General features: G+C 40.6%; 1 protein-coding gene across 3 annotated transcripts in view; it reads right to left on the bottom strand.

The window, feature by feature from the left end:
* Nucleotides 1-23,324, bottom strand: part of CDH20 (cadherin 20) — a 221,863-nt gene that overhangs the window by 7,016 nt on the left and 191,523 nt on the right. For all 3 annotated transcript variants that reach the window (XM_055297447.2, XM_055297437.2, XM_055297441.2), the window contains 4 exons: nt 20,405-20,658; nt 12,039-12,175; nt 9,598-9,719; nt 3,593-3,710 (listed from right to left, as the gene is read on the bottom strand). In XM_055297447.2, the coding sequence (XP_055153422.1) occupies nt 3,593-3,710; nt 9,598-9,719; nt 12,039-12,175; nt 20,405-20,658 (631 nt within the window). The remainder of the gene's footprint in view (nt 1-3,592; nt 3,711-9,597; nt 9,720-12,038; nt 12,176-20,404; nt 20,659-23,324) is intronic.

A 23,324-nucleotide genomic window follows, 5' to 3' on the forward strand; every position in this document is an offset into this window, starting at 1 on the left:
TGTAGTTACTGAGAAAGAACCACAGGGTGTAAGATGCAGAGCAGGGCGGCCTGGGACACTGAGCTCAGACACACAGTAGGCTGTATGTGAGCAAGAAATTAACTGTAGTTGTGCTAAGCCACTGAGATTTTCATGGTAGTTGTTCCCATAGCACAACCTGGGCTATTCTGAGTAACACATTACCCCTTAATTAACTTTTCCTCCTCCACCCTGCTTTTTATGCTAACAGCTGTTGTTACTAAAGGCTCATGTGCCTTGTACCTGCACTTTGCATGCAGTATCTCACTCAATCTTCACAATTTGGAGATAGTAATAATCTTACTCTTTTTCAGAAATAGAAGTAAGGCCTAGAGTGATTTTATTATTTGTTTGAAGCCACTAACCTGGTTAGTAGCAGAGCTGGGATTTGAACTCTGGTCTCTCTGTCTCCAAAACATGCACACCTTCCATTGTGCTATATAACTGCTTATTTAGTTTAGTAATATTAACTGTCAAAAAAATTCAGATAAGCATAATCTCTTCCTGCTTTGATACAGGCTACTTCTTATTTTCTTCTCAATGGAGAAAGGATGCCAACCTGAGGATTATATTCATATTTCCACCTACCACACAACCCATGCACCTTTCTGTTTTCCAGACTTAATACCTAAATACTATCAATTCCACTTTGTAGTTTTAATTGCTTGTTTTTTCAGAAAGCAGGTTTTTCTCTAATCAGAACTATTTTTTTATTTTTTTGGTTTAATCCAGGCGAGGTCATGAGACTTTTAGAAAGTCTGACTAGAACCGAAATTCATAAAAGTATTATACCTATGATATATATGTTTCGTGATCTAAGAATTATTTAAGATTAAAGAAAAATATCAGAGCATCACATTGCTGAGTCCAGTGCTGGAAGGGGCCTGGCATATAGTAGCCACTTGGAAAATTTTTGTTGAATGTGATAATGAGGGCTTTAGTAACTTATTTGGAAACAGCATTTTTTCCTAAGGTGACACAGAACACTGTGTGTGTGGGGCGGGGGTGTGGTGGGGGACATGGTAAAACAGGACTCAATTTCTAATCCCAATTTTAATGCTTATTCAGCTTATTGACTCTCTGGTCTTGGGCCATTTGCTTACTTTCCTCACCTGTCAGATGGGACAATAAGAATCAGACGGATTAATAACTTCCTTAAAGCCTCACAGAATTATTGTAAATATCAAATAAGGTATGGGAAAATACTTTGAAACTGTAAAGTACTATATACACATAATTCTTTTCATAATGTTTTGGGGCTGAAAAGTAAAAAAAGGCTTTACTGGAGATAGTGCCCTGTTGTGTTCATAAAAGGACATCATGTTTCAGGCACAGGTACAGAGGTAGTTGACAGTAGATCTGCCTTATATTAGTCAGTTTTTGTTGTGGTGGCTTTTTTTAGAGACAGGATCTTATTCTGTCACCCAGTCTGGAGTACAGTGGTCTGATCATAGCTCACTGCAGCCTTGAACTCCTGAGCTCAAGTGATCCTCCCACCTTAGCCTCCCAAGTGCTGGGACTACAGGTGCATGCCACCATGTCTGGCTAATTAAAAAAAAATTGGTAGGGATGGGGTCTTGGTGTGTTGCCCAGGCTGATTTCAAACTCCTGGGCTCAAGTGATCCTCCTGTCTCAGGCTCCCAACTAGCTGGGACTACAGGTGTGTGCCACCATGCCTGACTAATTTTTGAAATATGTTTTTCAGAGATAGGGTCTTGCCGTGTTGCCCAGGCGGGTCTTGAACTCTTGGTATCAAGCAGTTCTCCTGCCTCAGCCTCCCAAAGTGTTGGAGTAACAGGCATCAGCCACTGTGCCTAGACTTGTTCAGTTTTAAAATGAGCCTCAGTAAAGGATACTCGTGAGATAAATTGTCATTTGGAGATTAAGAGTTCATGCTTTCTGTTGAAGATGTGCTGACTTCTGTTTTGGGAAACCTTCCAAGAGATGAGTCATGTCTTATTATAGTCATCCAGTGCTGGTGGCCCATCTTTTTAAGGAATTGGTTCCATAAATTGGTGCCCAAAGTCCTCTTTAAGAAATTTGCAGCATTTTGCTTCACTCATTAGAATGATAGCTTAGCTGAACAGTTGAAGAAAAAAATATAATGTGTTACAATGTGTTATTTTTTCCCCCCAGGGTTGCCTTTGTAAAGCCAATCCTAGGTTGAAAGCACTTTTTGTGGGAGTAGTTTCCCTGCGAAGCAGATAAATGAATAGTTCAAAATTTTGGCCCAATAAAAACTTCAGGATATTTAATTGAAGTATTTCTGCCTTTATAATTCGTATTACCAATCCTTCCAGAATTATTATAGTGTTTTTATGATGACATGTAGGAGGTTGAAGGGATGACTTAGAAGAATGCTCTCCCATTTAGAATAAAACAGGTTTGAGATTCTCAAGTTTTATAGCAGAAAACTGTCATGTGGGGTTGAAGTAATACTTTTAATCTCAAATAACTGATGTTTGAAACTAAAACCAGGCATGCCTAACCTAATCATGACTTTTGGTTACCCTTTGCTTAGATTTTTACAAAGTGGCAATATTTTAGAATTGGAATGAAAATGAGGCTACTGCAGTCTCGAGAGTGATGACCTTCCCAGGCTCAGATGGCTAGCTGGCAGCAGAGTTAACAACAGATGAGGTTCATTTGACAGTTTTAACTTATTTTTTCCATTGCCCTGACCTTTTCTTTTCTTTTGAAGTAAATCATCTGGCTACAGAACGAAAGTCCTTCCTTTTCCCATCTGTGCCCAAAGAAGAGTATGCTGGGTCTATGAGCCCCTTAGCTGGTCTGAAAGCTTGTTGGAAAAGAGGGGCCTAGAATTCTGTTCCATCAAAGCTATAGCGGGGAGCGGTTTCTGGACAGGGAACCCTACCTGAAAGTATGTCTCTAAATCATCCTAAAGTAATAAAGCTGTTTCAGTGCCAAAACTGTTTATGGTCCTGTATTTGCCCTTTGTTATCTCTATTACTTATCCTTTGTCCCCTTTTTGTTTGGAGAGCTTTTTACTGTTTCCTGCTTTGATCTCTGCCTAGAAATGTGCCCCCAGGATTTTTTATTTTATTTATTTATTTTTTTTATCCTAGGTCACTTTCTGTTGTTCTCAGATTTTTCCCATTGTTACAGAACATATGAACAGGGCTTCTACCAGTGGGAATGAAGGATTTTGCCTCTGTGCTTTGCAGTGTTTCTGGCACAGGACAGGCATTCAGTAAACATCTGTCGACTTACTGACTGAATGAGTTTTAGAGTTGGCAAAGGGTTCTCTGTGTTTGTTGTTCTGAAACAAAACTTTAAAAGACACTGTGAGGCTGGGCGCAGTGGCTCATGCCTGTAATCCTAGCACTTTGGGAGGCTGAGACGGGAAGATTGCTTGAAGCCAAGAGTTCAAGACCAACCTGGCCAACATAGACCCCACCTCAAAAAAAAAAAAAAAAAAAGACACTTAATTATTAACATCTTCCCTGCTGGTAAGGAGCAGGTAGCCTTTGACATTGTTTGCATAAGATAGTAACCCAAAGTAGCTGGCCTATGCTGTAGAAAAGCATAGATAGCCAACCATCCACCTGATTACCTTGGTTGTCCCTTATGGTAAAGTTGGGGTTGTTAGCAGCCTCAGGAGCCAAGCTGTAGTAGAAATGCTGCCCATTGCGTGGGTCATCTTGGTCCACTGCACTCACTGTCTGGATCAGCTGAGGGAGGGACATGAAATCAGGTGAGCTGGAGCCAAAGGAAAAAGCACCAGGGCCCAGTTAAATCCCAAACCTGGAAACGCGATGGTGGGTTGTTTTACCTTATGAGAAGGATATCATTGATATGGGAGAGGGGCAGGGAAATGCTGAGTAGAGAAGGGCAGGGTCCCTAGCGAGGGCTCCATCCTCTGGCCTGTGTCTGCGGATCTAAGTGAGAATAGGAACTCCTGTTTTCGGGCCCAAATGTTGCATTTTCCAAGACCACTCTGGCCAACCATGCCCCCCATTCTGTACCCATATAAACCCGAGACCTTAGCGGGCACAGACACAAGCAGCTGGATGTTGAGAGGAGAAGAGGAGCACACTAGCAGACACTGGCAGACTAGCGACAGTGGAATGATGTGGATGCCAAGGGAAATTCAGCCCGGAACAGTTGGAGAAGAGTCTGGCCACTGGGCAGCCCGAATCCAGGGGAAGATCACCTTCCCACTCCATCCCCCACTTCTGGCTTCCCATCCATCTCACTAAGAGCCACCATCACCACTCAATAAACGTTGCACTCAGCCTTCCAGCCCACGTGTGATCTGATTCTTCCAGTTCACTGGGCAAGAACTCCAGCTGTCACACTGGCCCTCTGTCCTTGTGATAAGGCAGAGGGTCTATTGAGCTAATACAAGCCATCTGCAGAAGGCATAGCTGAGAGCAAGCACACTGTAACACATGCCCACTTGGGCTTCAGGAGTCCTAGATGCTGCCATGGGGCCAGAGCCCAAAAGTGCTCCCCATGGCTTCTGCACCTGCCCGTCTGCATGCTCCCCCTAGGGGTTGAGCAGCAGGGCACACCCCTGTTCTGCAAGGGGGATAAGGGAACTCTCCTGTTCCATATGAAACTTCCCTGCACAGTCTCCATGCCATCACACACCTCGGGATTTAATTTTGCTTTAGGGTTGGGCTTGAGTATGTTAGTAGGCATAGGATAAATGTTACCTAAATACTTCAGATGTTAGACATCAATATAACATATATTCTTCCACCACGGCCAGCCGTTTCTAGGCAGTCTAAAAAATAAGAGACTTTGAGTTAAAGGGCTCGGGTGCCGCAAAGTCCTGCTTGACCCCATATTTTCTTCTCACCTCATCTACTTAACCTCATCACTGGCCCAATATTTCAGGGCTAAATTGCTGTCTTTGAGAAGCCCCTATTTAAGAATGACCATGACCTGAAGAGAAGTGAGTGACACATCGGCACTGGCCATGTCAGGTTAACAGAAAACAGACATGAGGGAATGGGTCACAGGGAGTCACATTTTGTTGGCAAGAGGGAGAGCTAGCAAAGATAGCACAGGATCCCCAGAGTGGAAGTGCAGAATAGACGAGCCAGAAGCAGAACTCGGGAGTGGGGAGAGCAGGAGGTCAGGTGGCTTCCTCTTGGACTCACTGGCCAAGTTTTGCCTTTTCCATAATGTTTTTCAAAGGAGTAAGTTGCATGAAGTCTGTGGAGACCATGATGTAAAAGCTATTAAATCTGTGTGAAACAGAGGACTGGAACGGGAGCTGGCAGGCTGAGGGGATAAAGAGGAGGTATTGAACGGCAGCCTCCTTCATATGTGTTTCCTCTTGCACCAAGCAACAGCACAGACTACTCCTACCCATCTTGGGCCCAGCCCTGTAGACTTGCCAATCCTGCTGTTTAAAAGCCAGCTGTGCTTCTACCACCATAGGAACCGGGACATCAAAGGTCAGTTTGAGATCCCAGGTGGGCTTGCTTAGTTTGTATTTCTTCATCTGTAAATTAAGGGAGCTAAAGCTACTCTCACAATATGCCGAAGATTAAATAACTGGGGGTGGTGGTGGGGGGAGCTCCCATCAGGGGGCCTTTTGGACACTGTGTTGCTCAGATCCCCCTTCAGTGAAGGATTTTTCCCCCAGTCACATACCAGTCCCTTTGGGGATTGCCAATTGCAGAGAGCCACCTCCCCATTCCTATGGTTTGGGTATTTGACCCCACCGAATCTCATGTTGAAATCTGATCCCCACTGTTGGAGGTGGGGCCTGGTGGGAGGTGTCGGGGTCATCCAGGTGGATACCTCATGAATGTCTTGGTGCAGTCGTCCTGGTAATGGGTTGAGTTCTTACTCTGTTTGTTCGTGTGATAGCTGTTGTTAAAAAGAGCCTGGCACCTTCCCCTCCTGCCTTGCTTCCTCTCACAATGTGATCTGCACATGTCGGCTTCCTTCCCCCTTCCTCCATGCATGGAAGCAGTTTGAGGCCCTCCCTAGATGCAGATGCTGGCATCATGCTTCTTGTCCAGCCTGCCGAACCATGAGCCAAATGAACCTCTTTGCTTTATAAATTATGCAGCCTCAGGTAATCCTTTATAGCAATGCAAACTGACAAAGACACCCACGGTCGTCACATCCTTCCAGGGCAACAGACATCCAGTGACTAATTAATGTGATAGTATACAGGTCTGGCTATCCCATCTCAATTTGGGGAAACTCTAGTTCTGGAACTCTCTGAGAAGTCAGCTGAGGCAGTTAGTCTGCATGGCAGCTGGACTTCTTTTGCCCAGTCCTGCTTCCTTCGCTTCCCTCCCACAGGTGCTGGCCCCAAGGACCCTCCTTAATAAACACCTTATACTGGAACTCCATCTCAGGGTATGCCTCCTGGAGACCCCAACTGTTGAACCTGAAAGTAGGGGGAATGGAGTTGCCAGGAAGGTGAGGGTCAGGAGAGTAATGGAGATCAACTTGCCCACAGCCAATCCTCGTATCAGTGGTGCTCACACTCCGGGATTACCCTCCTGTCCTATGCCGCCTGGAGACAGAGCCGGCACTTTTCAGCTTGCCTGTAGTGCCAAACACATAGGTAACATATTTCTTGAGGCATGTTACACACATCTGATTCTACATAACTTGATAAACATAGTTGGGAAAGTCGTTTCAGAATATCTGGCCTGCGTATCGTGTATATATTGGTGAGACTGGGGCTTGAGGCCCAGAGCTGGTTGCTTACAGGGCTTTAAAGCATGAGTGAGTGAAGATACAAATCGCTAAGTCTGGGTTGGGAGCGCATGGCCCCTCTCCTGCTCTCTGTTCTCCCAGCAGGTCAGATTTCTTCCTCAGCCCCACTTGTCATGCAATATTCTGCTCAGCTGGTTTCATTCCGCCCTTGGCCATCACCAAGTATGTTATCTGATTTCTTTATGGGCTTCCTTCAAGGCTGCTTACTAAGAGGAAAGCATGTATCTGGACTTGTCAGACGTGAAGCCGATGACAGTGTCCAACAAGTAAACACAAGGAGGCCTGATTCTTTATAAACCAGATGTATCTCTGAGCTGTAGGCTTTTGAAAAATCTTCAAAACATTTCCCAGAGCCCAAATCAAAGGTTAATATTTTCAGTATGTTGGCCTAAAGGTGACAAATGGGACAGACTGAACTTGAAGTGAAAGATCTGTACTTCAGATTACTGTATAACAAAGTATTAAAAGATGCGTTTAGAAATGGGGACTATGTTTGTTTGACTACAAAAACAGGAGAGATAGTTAAAATGTTCTTCACTTGTTAGAATGCAACCTCTCCTACTCTGAAGCCCTTTAAAAGAGAGTGCTTTATTTTGGGGGGAAGGAGGTTTAATTTACTCTGCTGCTTATCACCCTCTTTGTATTATAGATTAAAATTAGCTTATTTTATCATAACAAAATATTCATATAATTTTATAACATAAACAAAAGTTTATATTACATATATAAATTTTATAATATAAAACAAAACTTACTAAAATAAAGACCCAAACCTCCTCACTTAAACTCAACTACCTTAGCACAGTAACTATACTATTTTTGCATATTCCCTCTTGATCATTGTTCACTTGCAGTCATAGTTTTACATGACTGCAAGCACGTAGGTGTAGTTTTAATACCTCCCTTCTTATAATAACATGGATCATTTCTTGGGCTGTAAATTCTGCATTGTAACTTTTATTAGCTGCATAATATTTCAGGTCTTAGTAGACCAGAAATTCACTATATGTAGAAAGAGAATTATCCTAGACTTGTTGAAAAGAATTTTTTAGGAGGGCTATAGACCATTGCACCAAATTTCAAGGATTGATAGATAAATTTAGATCAGAATCATGATGGAACATCTTTCTTCCCCTGAGGGACATAAATCACTTTTTGCTTTGGCTGAGTAAATGGTAAAGATGTGTCGTCGAGTCCATCTTTGGTGAGTTCAGGGAGCTAACATAAGTTTTGGTTATGCAGACCTAGTCTCTCTGTGCAGCAAGATGCTGGAGGTACTACTCCCAGGGAGTGAGAGAAGTGAAGTGATATGGTTTGGCTGTGTCCCCACCCAAATCTCATCTTGAATTGTAGCTCCCATAATTCCCACATGTTGTGGGAGGGACCTGATGGGAGATAATTGAATCATGGGGGTAGTTTCCCCCATACTGTTTTCATGGTAGTGAATAAGTCTCACAAGATCTGATAGTTTTATAAGGAGTTTCTCTTTTCACTTGGCTCTTAGTCTGTCTTGCCTGCTGCCATGTAAGACGTGCCTTTTGCCTTCCACTATGATTGTGAGGCCTCCCCAGCCACGTGGAACTGTGAGTCCATTAACCTTCTTTTTCTTTATAAATTATCCAGTCTTGGGTATGTCTTTATCAGCAGCATGAAAATGGACTAATACATGAAGGCAAAGTTAGATTACAGTCAGGGGCCTGAATTACCAATGCATGAGTCCCTGCCTTATCAATATGTGCTTCCCCAGCTTTCATGTTAAAACCATTCCAGCCCATTTGATCCAGCACCAGCATCCACAGGACCACAGGATATACTGGGGTGGGGAAGGGGAGTAAATGAGGACTATTTGGGGATCTGTCAGGTTGCTGGGTCATAGGCAGGGGAGGAAAGCATCTTACAAAAGCAGGAGCAGAATGGAGGAGATGGACAAATTATAGGGCAGGCAACAGCCTGACACATGTATTGCTACATGGGGACTCCAAATGGAGTTCCAGATGTTTCTCAATTACACCACTTAGAATTTGATCAACTAAATATTCAGTTAGGTTTAAGGGCATACTTAAAAAATATACAAATATGTCTCTGAAGATTATGGAGGTATATTTCAAATAAGTAGACCTTTGTCCTTTCGGATTACTTTCCTCTCAAAACTTACCTGACATGAGCAGCACTAAGAAAATGGATGTTTTAATTGAGGGAGGAGAGAAGGTAGGTCATTCTAGGTGGCAGCATTCTGAGATAGGCCAGGGAGTCCCTAAATAAGGTACTTCTTTGCCAGAAGTTAAGAAAGGGAGGTAGAAAGATATAGAAAATAAACTTATCCTACTGCAAAATATTTTGAGGAACTGGTACCACAGTCGGGAAAAGAGCAGCTTTTTCCTCCTTTTCCTGGTCTTCCTGGTCCCTCACTTCCAGGCCTCAGAGCAGGTGTTACTGCCATTGGTGCTACACAATTCAGTTTCCAGGTGGACACATACCTTATACAGCCATCCTGTGCATCAAGCCACCCTCAAAGTGCTTTTTAGGCCATAAAAGGTAATGTAGGTTCCAAATAGTTGTCTTTTTGTTTTTTTACCTTTTTAGAGACAGGGTCTCATGATGTTGCCCAGGCTGGTCTCAAACTTCTGGGCTCAAGCTATCTTCCTGCCTTGGCCTCCAAAAATGCTAGGATTACAGGCATGAGCCACCAATAGTTGTCTTAACAAATAAATGGTTGAAACCTGATATACGGGAATTGGGGACTCTGTTTTGTGAACTGTTCGTTTGTGGAGTCAAAATGGCTTTGATGGTGAATTTGGTTATCTGTAACAATTGTTTCCATATGTTAGGGGTTAAGCAGAATGCACCACCCACAGGCTGCCTTACCTGCCCTGCCTTGGCGTTCTCACAGACAAAAGCTTCATAGAATCTGGGGAATTCCGGAGCATTGTCATTCACATCTAAGACTTTGATTGTGACAGGAACACTTCCAACCTGGGAGGGATTGTCTAAAGGGAACACAAGGAAAACCAAATCTGAGAGTTTAGTAATGCCAAAAGAAAAATAAAAAACAGAGTAATGGTCTTTGCTAGAAGTTGGTATTTACGACTGGGCGCAGTGGCTCATGCCTGTAATCCCAGCACTTTGGGAGGCCGAGGCGGGCGGATCACGAGGTCAGGAGATCGAGACCATCCTGGATAACACGGTGAAATCCCGTCTCTACTAAAAATACAAAAAATTAGCCGGGCGTGGTGGCGGGCGCCTGTAGTCCCAACTACTCGGGAGACTGAGGCAGGACAATGGCGTGAACCCAGGAGGCGGAGCTTGCAGTGAGCCGAGATAGCGCCACTGCAGTCCGGCCTGGGCGAAAGAGTGAGGGTCTGTCTCAAAAAAAAAAAAATAGGTATTTCCTTGGTGAGTCTGGGTTTGAAAGGAATGGATGAAGTACATGGAGATGGTAGCAAGAACATGGGATCCATGTGTTGCCTACTAAGAGTGTGGCCAGACATGAGAAGTTTGGACAGAACAAGGTGTGTGTTGGTGAACGTTTGCTATCAGCAGTGTGAAGGGAAGGGTGAGACAAAGAGAGCAAGTGTCACAAAATGAATCTTAAAAAGTTTTCAATCTCCCATTTGGCTCAGACTTCAAGTCCTGGAATTAAAGGCAGGTCAGTTCTATATTCTGGGCTTTAAAAGAGCCCACTGCCAATCGGATGCATACTGTGTGGCACTGCTTGGCTTTCCTCCTGTGGAATCATCAGTTCTTTGAATTACATTTCCAAAGGTTTCGATTTATTCACTGGAATAAAGATAACACTGCACATTTATTTCTGCTTAGGGACTAACAGGATATTACAGGATCAAACACACACCAAATCCATATCTTTGGCTGGGGTCATAGTCACTCATGGGGAACTGTGTCTTTGTGATCTGTGTCTTTTGCTTGGCACTGCCACGCAGAGACAATTTCACAGCTCTGGTAGTGCTCCTCCTGTCTTTTTCTGTTTTGGTCACCACCCCAAGGAGACAAAACAGAAATTGAGAGACACAGAAATTATTCTTGGTTAATAATTTTACTAAATCCCAAAATGCATTGTTCTTCTGAATCATATTTTTCTTCCTTTCTTTCCCAAAAAATTATGCTCTACTATTTCCCCCCTAAATACTTCTATTGCTTGGTTACCAGAATGTGCTAGCAAAATTAAAATTTATTTCTTCATTATAGCAGTGGTGTTTGTCAAGGAATAATGAAAATTCCAGAAAAGCGTAGATGAATCCAAAAATACGATCCACAACCCAACACCAGAGATATCCATTAGATATATGACATTATACAGCATGGGTGTCTAAAATTGGAGTTATACACCCTCCCCCTGACACACAAGTTACAGTTAAGCAAAACAGAAAAATTGAATTCAGAACATTAATATTTTAGGGTAAGGTTATCATTTGTCATTGAATATGTTTTGAAAGCATCTGTATTGTCATTTTACTATAGGTTGCACCATAATTTATTTAATCTATTATTAGACATTTAAGTAATTTCCATTTTCTCCTTATTTTAAAATAACATGGTAGTGGAAATTTTCACATTTAAATCGTTGATATCTGTAATTATTTCCTTAATATGATGACCAGCAGTAGAATTCCTGAAAGAGTATAAATATTTTGGAGAATCTCAATACATATTGCCAAACTGCCCTCCTGAATGGCTGTTTAGTTCTATAGCCAATAGGTTAGGGACTGCCATTTTTCTAAGCCTTTACTATCACCAGTATGAAAAAAAGGAATGTAGTAGTATATAATCTAATTTTTATTATATTTATAATATATATTAATCTAGTTATTAATCTTCCATTCCATTTATAAGTTTATTATGTTAATCAATTTGCCTTTTATTGTAAGGTATCTCAAATTCTTGTGGGCATGGATATGTATATGTTTGTTTAATAAGAGTGATATGTTATAAATGCTTTCTTTCATACAGTAATATTTTATACTCTTTGTACATTCACAATCATATTAAAGATTGAAAGCCTGTTAGATTTCTCAGGAATCTTCCCTTTTCCTCATAGCTACTTGGGATAAGAATGCTGTCTTTCACTGCTTTTCCATGTTTTGTTTGCTTTTATCTCTAGCACAGGACTAACTATACAAGAGAGCCTCAAAAAAGTGTTTGAACTGAATGCATTTACTGACATGCATAAAGCATGGTTTCCATTTCTTCCCTTAAAGGATATAATTTTTGTTACAAGTTCTAGAAACTTCCACTTTCTATAACACCTATATTTTGTCACTGCGTGGACACCAACTTACTGTGCTACTTACTCATTTCCATAGCAAGGACAGTGATATTATGCCAAGAAAATTCTTCCCGGTCTAGGGGTCTTGCTGTCATTAGGGCACCTGTTGTAATGTCAACATAGAAAAATCTTCCAGGGTCGCTGCTTCTATCAATGGAGTATCTGCAGAAACATGGATTATGTACATCATTTGCATTTGGGTAAGCATATGACAGCATGCCACATGAGACAACTGAGTGCCTACCATATGAAACATGGTTCCACCACTTCTGAGTTATGGCTACTGGAAGACTGCATTCATGGTTTTATTTGTTCAAAAACAAAAGTCACCTCCTCCTCCAATAAACAAAACAAATATTGCTTCAATTTTCTCATTCAAAAAATGAAATAAGCAGGGTGCCCACAGTCTTGGGGCAGTTTATTTAAATATTGGTTTATGCTATGTAATGCTTGGAATTACCCCAAGAATTTTGGGACATCCTGAGTATCGAGTCCTGTATATATTTGTTTAAAAAGAATTGTATTCGAATGAGTTCTCATAATGCTAATCTGAAACTAGAAAAGGAGAAAAGGTATAGTTTAGTGGTTCCAGTCCTTATAATTTGTATCAACTATTGAGAAGAAAAGCCTTGTACCAGGCCCTTTCTTAACATGCTAATGACCCACCTTCTGGCAAACACAATAATGGTAATGTATTTGCTAGCTGGAAGGTCCTTAACTATGGTATGCTTTTAGCAGGATGGACCAGATCTGGCTAGGTTGTTTGCTGTAAATAAACCTAGAGTTTATAAATTTGTGGGGTATAGCCTGCTGGAAAATGTCATATAAGTTATGTAATTAATGATGTATAACAAGCAAACGTTCCATCACAAAAATGGATCTTTGTGTTCAAGCAGTGCATTTCGTCCATTGCTTCTACCTTGTTCAATCTGGACCAACATGCATCTTTATGCAAGAAAAGGACATTTATAGGCACCTGTGCCTGACAGTTTCAGAGCTCTCCAAGGGGAGAGTGACTCATATTTTGCTGTTGTCTGTATCATTTGAGCCATTAGTTAACTAGGTCCTGGGTAAGATCTGTATTTCCTGTTGAACTTGATTTAGCAATCCAATTCTGTTGTGTTATCTCACCTGTGTTATCTCGTCTGGTCCCCATCTTGGAAGATTCAACAAATATGGACGGAGGTTCAGGCATGTGGATGTTAAAAACCCTCCATAAGAGGTTTTGATATGTAGCCATGATTGAGAACCATCAATGAGAACCTTATGTAGTCCTTGGTTAAGGCCAAGTAATTTTTATCATTTTTATTTTTTAATTTTTTTTTCTGAGGTGGAGTCGTGCTGTCTTGCCTAGGCTGGAGTGCAGTGGCGTGATCTCAGCTCACTGTAGCCTCTGCCTCCTGGGTTCAAGTGATTCTCCTGCCTCAGCCTCCCAAGTAACTGGGATTATAGGTGCCTGCCACCATCCCTGGCTAATTTTTATATTTTTAGTAGAGACAAGGTTTTGCCACGTTGGCCAGTCGGGTCTCAAACTCCTGACCTCAAGTGATCCACCTGCCTCAGCCTCCCAAAGTGCTGGGATTACAGGTGTGAGCCACCATGTCCGGCCATTTTTATTTTTTTAATTGACAAGTAATAATTATATATATTTATGGCATACAATGTATTTAGATACATGTATACATCATAGAATGATAAAATCAGGCTAATTAACCATGTCTATTACCTCACATATGTATTTGTTTTTTGCAATGATACCATTTAAAATCTATTCTTTTAGCTATTTTGAAATATACAATACATTATTATGAACTATAGTTACCATGCTGTGCAATAGATCACAGGAACTTACTACCCCTTACTGAAGCTTTGAACTTTTTGACTCTTTTCCCTTTTTACCCACCAGCCTCTGGCAATCACCATTGTACTCTCTACTTCTATGAGTTTGACTTTCTTACGTTGTACATGTAACTGAGATCATATGGTATTTGTCTTTCTGTGCTTGGCTAATTTAGCATAATGTTGTCTAGATTCATCCATCTTGCAAATGACAGGATTTCTTTCTTTTTTAAAGCTGTATTGAATATTTCAGGCTGAAATGAATATTCCATTGTGTATGTATACCACATTATTTTTACCCATTCATCTGTCGATGGGCACTAAGGTTGTTTCTGTATCTTGGCTATTGTGAATAATGCTGCAGTGAATAAGAAAGTAGAGACATTCTTTGACATATTAATTCCAGTTCCTTTGGATATATACCCACAAATGGGATTGTTGGATCTTATGGTAATTCTCTTTTTAGTTTTTTGAGGAACCTCCACACTGTTTTCTAAAATGGCTGTACTAACATTCTCATCAACAGTGTGCAAGGGTTCGCTTTTTCTACACACCCCAGCCAACACTTATGTTTCATGTTTTTGACAACAGACATTCTAACATGTGTGAGGTGATACCTCATTGTGGTTTTAATTAGCATTTTCCTGATGATTAGTGATGTTGAGCATTTTCTCATGTATCTATTGGTCATTTGTATGTCTTCTTTTGAGAAATGTCTGTTTAGGCATTTTGCACATTTTTTTAACAGGGTCATTTGTCTAATTTTGAAATAATATTACAAAGCTATAGTAATTAAAACAGCTGGAATTAAAACAGACACATCAACCAACTAAATAGGATAGAGAGCTCAGAAGTAAACTCATGGGTCTATAGTGAATTAACTGATTTTTGACAAAGATTCCAAGAACACATAATGGGGGAAGGAAAGTCTCTCCAATAAAGTGTTGAGAAAACTAGATACCCACATGCAGAAGAATGGAAATGGACCCTTATCTGACCCCTTATACAAGAATCAACTTAAAATGGATTAAAGACTTAAATGTTGAGACCTGAAACCATCAAACTACTAGAAGAAACCTTAGGGGAAAAGCTCCACAATGTTGGTCTGGGCGATGATTTCTTGGATATGACCCCAAAAGCACATGCAAAAGCAAAAATAGACAAATGGGATTGTGTCAAACTAAAAACTTCTGCACAACAAAGGAAACAGTCAGCAGAGTGAAGAGACAACCCACAGATTGGGAGAAAATATTCTTTTCATAGAATAAGGGGCTAATATTCAAAATATATGAATAACTCAATAACAAGAAAACAACTCTCTTTTTAAAAGACCAGTAATTACAATAGCTGCCATTTGCTGAATATCAGGCACTTTACTATGTACTTAATACACAGCTTCTTTTAAAATTTTTCCAACATCTCTGGGAGGTAGTTATTATCCCAATCAACAGATAAGGAAACTGAGGCTTAAAGAAGTCACTTTTTTTTCTTTCTTTAGAAATGGGTTCTCTTCTTGTCATCCAGGCTGGAGTGGTGCAGTGGCATGACCAAACTCACTGCAGCCTCAAACTCCTCGGCTCCAGTGATCCTTCTGCTTCAGCCTTCTGAGTAGTTGGGACTAGAGGCAGGTACCACCCCACCTGGATAATTAAAATATTTTTTTTGATTTTAAAAGACAGAGTCTTGCTGTGTTGCCCAGGCTGGCCTCAAACTCCTCAAACTCCTACCCTCAAGTGATTTTCCTGCCTCAGTGTCCCAAGTAGCTGGGATTACGGGCATGAGCCACTGCAACTAGCTGAAGTCACTTTTATGCAATTACACAGGTAATAATTTACAGAGGTAAGACTTGAAGCCATCTTTGTGGAGTTGTAACTACTGTGTTTGATTTGAAGCCATATATACCAAGTTATAACTACTATGTTCTTACAAGTTATTTAAATAGGGACTGGGGAATATATTGGGTTCAAAATTTGATTTAAAATTGCCAGCAATTGCAATCCATATCTTAACGTTGTGGAGATGGAGAAGCAGCAATTTTGGAGGGAATAAACATTTTCTTTACTATAGTGCATTGTTTTTCAGATGTAGCTTAGTGGATTGTGAAATCAATTTGGTGGGTTATGATTAGCATAGAAAGAAAATGAAATAGAATATAATATATGCATGCCAGACTATCACATGCAGTAAGGGTAAATATTGATGTAATATATATATACACACATGTATACAGTTGTGCATATATATCTATTGTTGGTAAAATGTATCAAATACAATGTGTATTTTTTTCTGCAGAGATTCTGGATGGCTATTTAGGAATTAGGAATTAAACAGAAAGCTGATGAGTAACAGCTAGAGAAATCAGAATCATTTAAGTTATGACTCCCTAAGAGTTAGGAAATTTAAGGAAGAAAATTAATGTTTCTCTCTGCCTGGGACCCTATTTAACAGTGATCCCAGGAACTTACTTACAGTGAATGTTCACATTCACTGTATGCCAGGCACTGCTCAGCACACACCACCTATATGGACTCATTTAATCTTTACAATAACACCATGAGGTAGGCACCATTATGATCCTTAGTTTACAGGTAAGAAGTCTGAGAAGTAGAGAGGTTAGGTCCCTTGCCCAAGGTCATAGTGCTGGGAATCAAGCCCAGGCAGTCTGGCCGCAGGTTCTGCTCCCAGCCACCAGGCCATGCTGCCTTACTGACACATAGTCTATAAGAGATTGTCTAAGGAAACAAGACTTTATCTTTTAAAGATGAGAGTGTGTATTAGTCCATTCTCACACTGATAATAAAGACATACCCAAGACAGGGTATTTATAGGGAAAGAGGTTTATTTGACTCACAGTTCAGCATGGCTGGGAAGGCCTCAGCAAACTTAGAATCATAGTGGAAAGGGACGCAAACACGTCCTTCACGTGGTGGTAGGAGAGAGAATGGGCACCAAGGGAAGAGGGAAGCCCCTTATAAAACCATCAGATCTTGTGAGAACTCACTCACTATCATGAGAACAGCATGGGGGAAACCACCCCCATGATTCAGTTATCTCTACCTGGTCCCGCCCTTGACACATGGGGATTATTACAATTCAAGGTGAGATTTGGGTGGGGACACAGAGCCAAACCATATCAGAGTGACAGCGGATAGTTGCCTTTTTAATAAAGAAAAACACATGCTTCAGAGTTCATTTAAAATGGACTAGATTATTACTTTTTAAGCATAAATTGTTATTTAGTTTTAAAGTTTACTATTTTAAGAATTGAATTTTCTCTAAAATAAAAAGAAGAAAACACTGATTGGCTCATGACAGTCTTCTCTTTCAGCTCCCCACACATGCAAAGAGCCAGCCATGTGGTCCACGGAGCCATGTCCCTGATGGCAGCTCTCCAGGCTGCAGGCATGATGCCCAGGGGAGAGGCAGCCTATGAGAAAGCAGCTTTCTGTACTCAGACCTGTGGCACCATAGCGAATGTCACAGATGGCATGGGAGAGGGAGTGATAGAAATAACTAACCCACAGGATCCCTGACAGCACTGCCGGGCTGACACACCAGGAGCCTTCCTCAGAGAAGCCTCCCTCATCGAGGGGAATTCTTCTCTGATTTCCCCAGCGGGGCCTGAATTGAGGGAATAATAGCCTTTGTTTCCCTGAATGGGATGCTGGGTCAATTTTCAGGAGGCAGGAGAAAAATTAAAGGTGTAGATACAGTTGGAAAATGAGGAAATTGGGACACACTTGTGAATTACGTAGGTAGTTTTCTTTTCTTAACCATTACATTCTAACCTCCCATGAGTAGAATCGGCATCATGCAGGTACAAAGCTGCCCAGATCCAGCAGTAGCTGGTGCTTTCTGGGCTCCCTGCTTGTCGCTTAGCTGAGGACATCCTCTGAATTTGGAAGCAGTTTGGAGGTGGGGCGTCAGGAACAGCCTGGTTAAATCCACACACATTCTGGGAAGGAACTGGGGGGCAGGCAGTTTCCACATCAGCAGAAGCCTCTTTCAGTTGCCAAATGGCTCAGTATCCTGCTTGCCAAAAAGTCCTTGAGCATGTATTAAAAATTCAGGGGATCCAAGCATTGTCTTTTCATGTACATATCACTAAATCTGGAGATTTTGTTTTGGGGCTTATAAGTAAATGAGGACCAGCAAACATTCCTGAACACACCATCAACTTTCTAGAAAGGAGATTATAAAAGTCCTAATAATTTGTTAAATGGCCTTTTATCTGTAACATTTTAACTTCAGGTGATGTGTTGATTTTTTGAATTATTTAATAGATATTTTCTCTTTAAGAATATAACTCTCATTTATTCTTTGTAACAGAAATGCAGATGATGAATTAACCATGCAGCATATAACTATACACATTATTTTAAAAGAAAGTAACTTTAATATGAAAAATAAGGATAAGAAGAGCAGTTTGGTGAAAGATAACAGAAGAAAGGAATTCCCAAATGGGTTTTTAAATGAGAGCTAGAGAGTTCATTAAGTTTTAGGTGCTTTTCCCTCTTAGAGTCTAGGACCCCCATTGTTCTTCTGGGGTCCAGGGACCATTCTTTGTTTCTGTTGGATAGTACAAAGAGTCAGGGACCTCATACCTAGCAATAAGAATTCCTCTCTTTCTTTGCAACCAAAATGCAGATGGAGAATTATCCCCAGATCTGATCATTGGAATTTCGCATTGCTCCCTGTGCCTGAGCTGTGTCTTATTACCTCTGGCTTTGTGGCCTTGTTCTCACCAATTTTCATCTCAGGATCTGCAGTCCTGCCCCAGAACAGCCCAGTGGACCCTGCCCTGTGCCTCTGGCCTGTTCACTCTTGCATTCATCCTGCCTGGGTTCTAGTGGAGTAGCCAGACACTCCAATATGAACCTCCCTGATGCTAACGGATGTGCTGGCCAACTGATAGTTTTCAATTGGTCATCATCTGAAGCAGCATTTTCTGTTAGCCAGACAAGATTTCTTCATTTTGTCTACCTCATTTTACTTCATGCCAATAGTGAAAGTTTTATTCTTTAAAGTTTCTCGCATAGAGTCTTCTGTTACAGGAATAGATTAATTAGCCTATGGTGGATTAATACATATATAATTAATAAATTAGGATCAGAAGGTATATATTCTTGGCTTCTGAAAATACACACAATGTTTTGTTTTCATTGTGACTGCTTTGGGGATAATATGGTTGACTAATCTCTCCCCATCCTAGTTTATATTTAAAAAGCTTCAGGTTGAAATACAACATCTATAAAGTTGTTATATAATACATTAGTTGCCTTTGAAAAAATCAAGTATCAGAATTCAAACAAAATCATTTTTGCCATTTTAATGCCTGAACATGTAAAATGCTTACTGGTTGGTTAGAGGAAGTGAATTTGCCCCTAGTACGGTTATTCTCTGGAGAAAGCTGTTCTTGTTAAACTACAGAAGCACGTTTTCATTAAATACAAAACAGCATTAGGTGAGAGAAGCAGCCAGCTGACAGAAAAGGCATTTGATAAAGTGCAGTATGTTTAAAATGTGTTATCTGCACTAAAGCCCTAGATTCATTTTACTGTGTGGCTTTCAACAATTAATGTGACAGATGCCTTCCAACAGCCTTGGAATTCTGATCTTTTGTGTCAAGCTTCATAGGTTTGGCAGCTGGCAGCTGCTCTGGAAGGTTGTGGTGTCAACCTGTCCATCAACTATTTGCGCTTTGGTTCCAGTTGATGAGAGATGGCCATGACTGTAAGAGCAGTTCTCATCTTCTTGAGCGGAAGCATCTTGGTTGGAATCTTTAATTCCAAAACATGCTTTGGAGAGATAGATATGTGGTATTGCCATACAAAGACCCATCTATCTGGCCAGTCTACAAGGCATTGAAGTCACTGACAACCGAAGTATTTCTATGTCTGCTCTTGCTATAGTATGTGGAATATATATAATATATATTGTTTTCCCCAGTTTTAAAAAGTAAAACATGTCAAAGATTCATAAAAGATGGAAGAATGCATAATGATTTCCTTTTATGTTTACCACTGAGAGTCAACGGATTTTAACATTTTGACATCTGTGTGTCTGATTATACTTTATCTGAATCAGTAGCTCTCAACCTGGGGTGATTTTGCACCACTTCCCTGGACATTTGGCAATATCTGGGGACATTTTAGGTGGTTACAACTCAGAGAGTGCTATGCATTTCGTGGGTAAAGGCCAGATATGCTGCTAAACATGGTTCAGTGCACAGGAGAACCCCTCCACAACAACACAGAATTATCCATCCCCAAATGTCAACAGGACCATGATTGAGAACTAAGGTGTGTGTGTGTGTGTGTGTGTGTGTGTGTGTCTCAACCAATTGAAAGTGAGTTGTAGACATGACACTTTACTTCTAAATAACCTGCAAGGCCATGTTATTTAAGGAAAAAAAAAACAAAAAACTCAAAGAGGAGAGTCTCCAGAAATGGGATAGAGAAGAAAGAAACAAAGGGAAAAGTGCTAGAAAATTACATACAAGGGAAGGGAAGATTCCAGCATATAAGGAAAAGGTGAAATCTATGGAAAAACCTGATTGAGTTGTTGGTCACATCTGGGTCCTTGGCAGAAATCATCTGTATGGTTGTTCCAATCGCCACATCCTCAGGCACCTCCACAGAGTAAAAGCCAGGTTCAAACACAGGGGGCTCGTCCACGTCTTCCACACTGATGTGCACTGTTGTTGTGTCCTGAAATGGGCCCAAGTTCAGAAAACGCATCTCTAGGTGAGGATTGGCTCCCTCCACCTTTAAGGTGTAGCTTTTCTTGCTTTCAAAACTCAGGGGCTGAAAAGTAATGACAGGAAAATTGATTCACCACTGAGGTTCAAGATTCAAAATATGTCAAGGTTCAAAAGGATGCCCAATATTGATGGCTGGTGGGAAGATTCTCCAGTTCATTAAGTGGGAAAAAGGTAAAGGGGAAAGAAGGGAAATCTTTGTCTTGTTCTGTAGTTCTTGGTCTTAATGTCAGTTTCACCACTTTGGGTAAAGAAGATAAGATATCAGTCACTGCAGAGATAGTTAAGGAAGCCAGTTTGTTAATAGTTTGCCCATTTATTCTGGGCAATCTTGGCTTTAACTTGTTTACCCTTCCAATCAGCCTGGTCTTTAGAGAGATCCTAGGAATCCCCTCACTCCTGGGCCCAATTTGGTACTGTCTCGGTTCTAAAATGAAAAGTTTCATTTCCTAGGACTCTATTCTGTCCCAGGCAAACCAGGACGGTTGGTCACATTATCTTTAGAGGTGCTTGCTCATTTGAAAAGACTTCACAACAATTAAGAGCAAGTTTGTATTCCAAACACAAACTTCCATATATATTCCATATATCTATCTATCCTATCTATCCTGTCTGTCTGTCTGTCTGTCTGTCTATCTATCTATCTATCTATCTATCTATCTATCTATCTATCTATTAGAATATTCATTCAACTGAGGCCTAGGCTTTTGTTTTTTTCCTTAAAAAATTATTCTTGGGTACAAAGGCAATATTGATTCTTTTCAAGAAACTGTGCCACACAAGATTCTCAGGTGCTGTGTCACATCAATGTTTGTATATTTAGTTAATCATACACAATCCCTTTTATTGTTACTATTATTTTTTAAGACGGCATCTCTCTCTGTCACCCAGGCTAGAGTGCAATGCCGCGATCTCAGCTCACTGCAACCTCCACCTCCCAAGTTCAAGCGATTCTCCTGCCTCAGCCTCCCAAGTAGCTGGGATTACAGGCATGTGCCACCATGCCTGCCTAATTTTGTATTTTTAGTAGAGACGGGGTTTCGCCATGTTGGTCAGGCTGGTCTCGAACTCCTGACCTCGGATGATCCACCCGCCTCAACCTTCCAAAGTGCTGGGATTACAGGCATGGGCCACAACACCCAGCTGACAATCCCTTTTAAAACTCTTATTTGACCTTTTAGAGTTGAAGAACCCAAGACTTAGGAAGCTCAGAAGCCTGGAGTACGCTGACATGGTTACAGCTTATCCACAAGGACTTTAATTTTGTCTATAAATTTCCATCGTATAAAATATAATTTTTTTGGTTGTTCTCTTTTTTGATTTATTCCTATCTTCAGAATTTTTTTTTCTTCAAAATAAATACAGTGCTCCAGGGCAGAACGTGAACTTAAAATGCTATTTCTGAAGAATAATCTATTTTTGTTTAAAGCTGATGAACATGTGTGTTTCAAGCAGCAAGTATTTCAGAACATCAATATTTTTTTAAAATCTTGGAATGTTAAGTCCCACAAAATAACAGTGGATAGCAAAGCAGTTACTAGAACTTAAAAGTTGTGTGTCAACATAGCAATAACTTACATTTTTCTAGCCAAACATCACTTTTTTTCATAAAATATGTTGAATGGCAGCACATTTCACGTTAGAGAGAGGCATGTACCCATTTAAACAACTGCTTTGCTTTTCAGAAAAAAACATCGGTAGGTGTTGCTTTAACTAGATTTGTTCTTTTCTTTTCTTTCTTAAAAAAAATAAAAAATCAACTTTTTGGCCAGGAGCAGTGGTTCATGCCTGTAAGCCTGACATTGTAGGAAGCTGAGGTGGGAGGATCGCTTGAGGCCAAGATTTCGAGACCAGCCAAGACATCCTAGTAAGACCCACATCACTACCAAAAAAAACAAAAAAAATTAGCCGGGCGTGGTGCCTGTAATCCCAGCTACTTGGGAGGCAGAGGCAGGAGGATGGTTTGAGCTTAGTTTAGAGTGAGCTATGACGGCACCACTGCACTCTAGCCTGAGTGACAGAGAGACACCCTGTCTCAACAAAATTACATTAAAAATGGATGCATAATAGATGTACATATTTTCAGGGTACATGTAATAATTTAATGCATTCATATAATTGTTATTTTCAAATTTTAATAAAGTTTTTTTGTTTTGTTGCTGTTGTTGGGTTACTGCTTGTTTATGATTTACTTAGTGCCAGACATAGTGCTTCCTGTTTCTTGGGTCGCCAGCCATTTCCATCCAAACCAAGAAGCCCCATTCAAACCCAGACGCCCATCTCCACCAGCCAGCCTGCCTCCCTAGTTGTCACTGAAAAGGCAAGGTTTTCATAAACAGGGAAATCTGCTGGTCAGATTAATGGTATATTTGAAGGACTATTTTACCAATTCATTTAATGCTTGCTCCCTAAATCGAAACATTTTTCTTTCCTGGTAAATCACATTATACGCTCTTAAAATTCTTTATGTATTTGCAACACAATTGTGGACACTGTTGTTCATGTTAGGTTTGAGCTAGGCAAAACTTGTTTTCCCTTTAATTTTAAATCATTTTTCTAATTTTGTGTGAAATTTGTATGTTTGAAAAATAAGATATTTACATACATTTATATATTTACATACATACATTAAAATTTATTTTTTAGTATAAAGTTTGCAGGTTTTGACTAGTGTATTCAGTCATGTGTCTACTGTGATAATCAAGCTATAGA

Source organism: Symphalangus syndactylus, chromosome 1 (assembly GCF_028878055.3).
Source record: "Symphalangus syndactylus isolate Jambi chromosome 1, NHGRI_mSymSyn1-v2.1_pri, whole genome shotgun sequence".
In the NCBI taxonomy this organism is placed as follows: Eukaryota; Metazoa; Chordata; class Mammalia; order Primates; family Hylobatidae; genus Symphalangus; species Symphalangus syndactylus.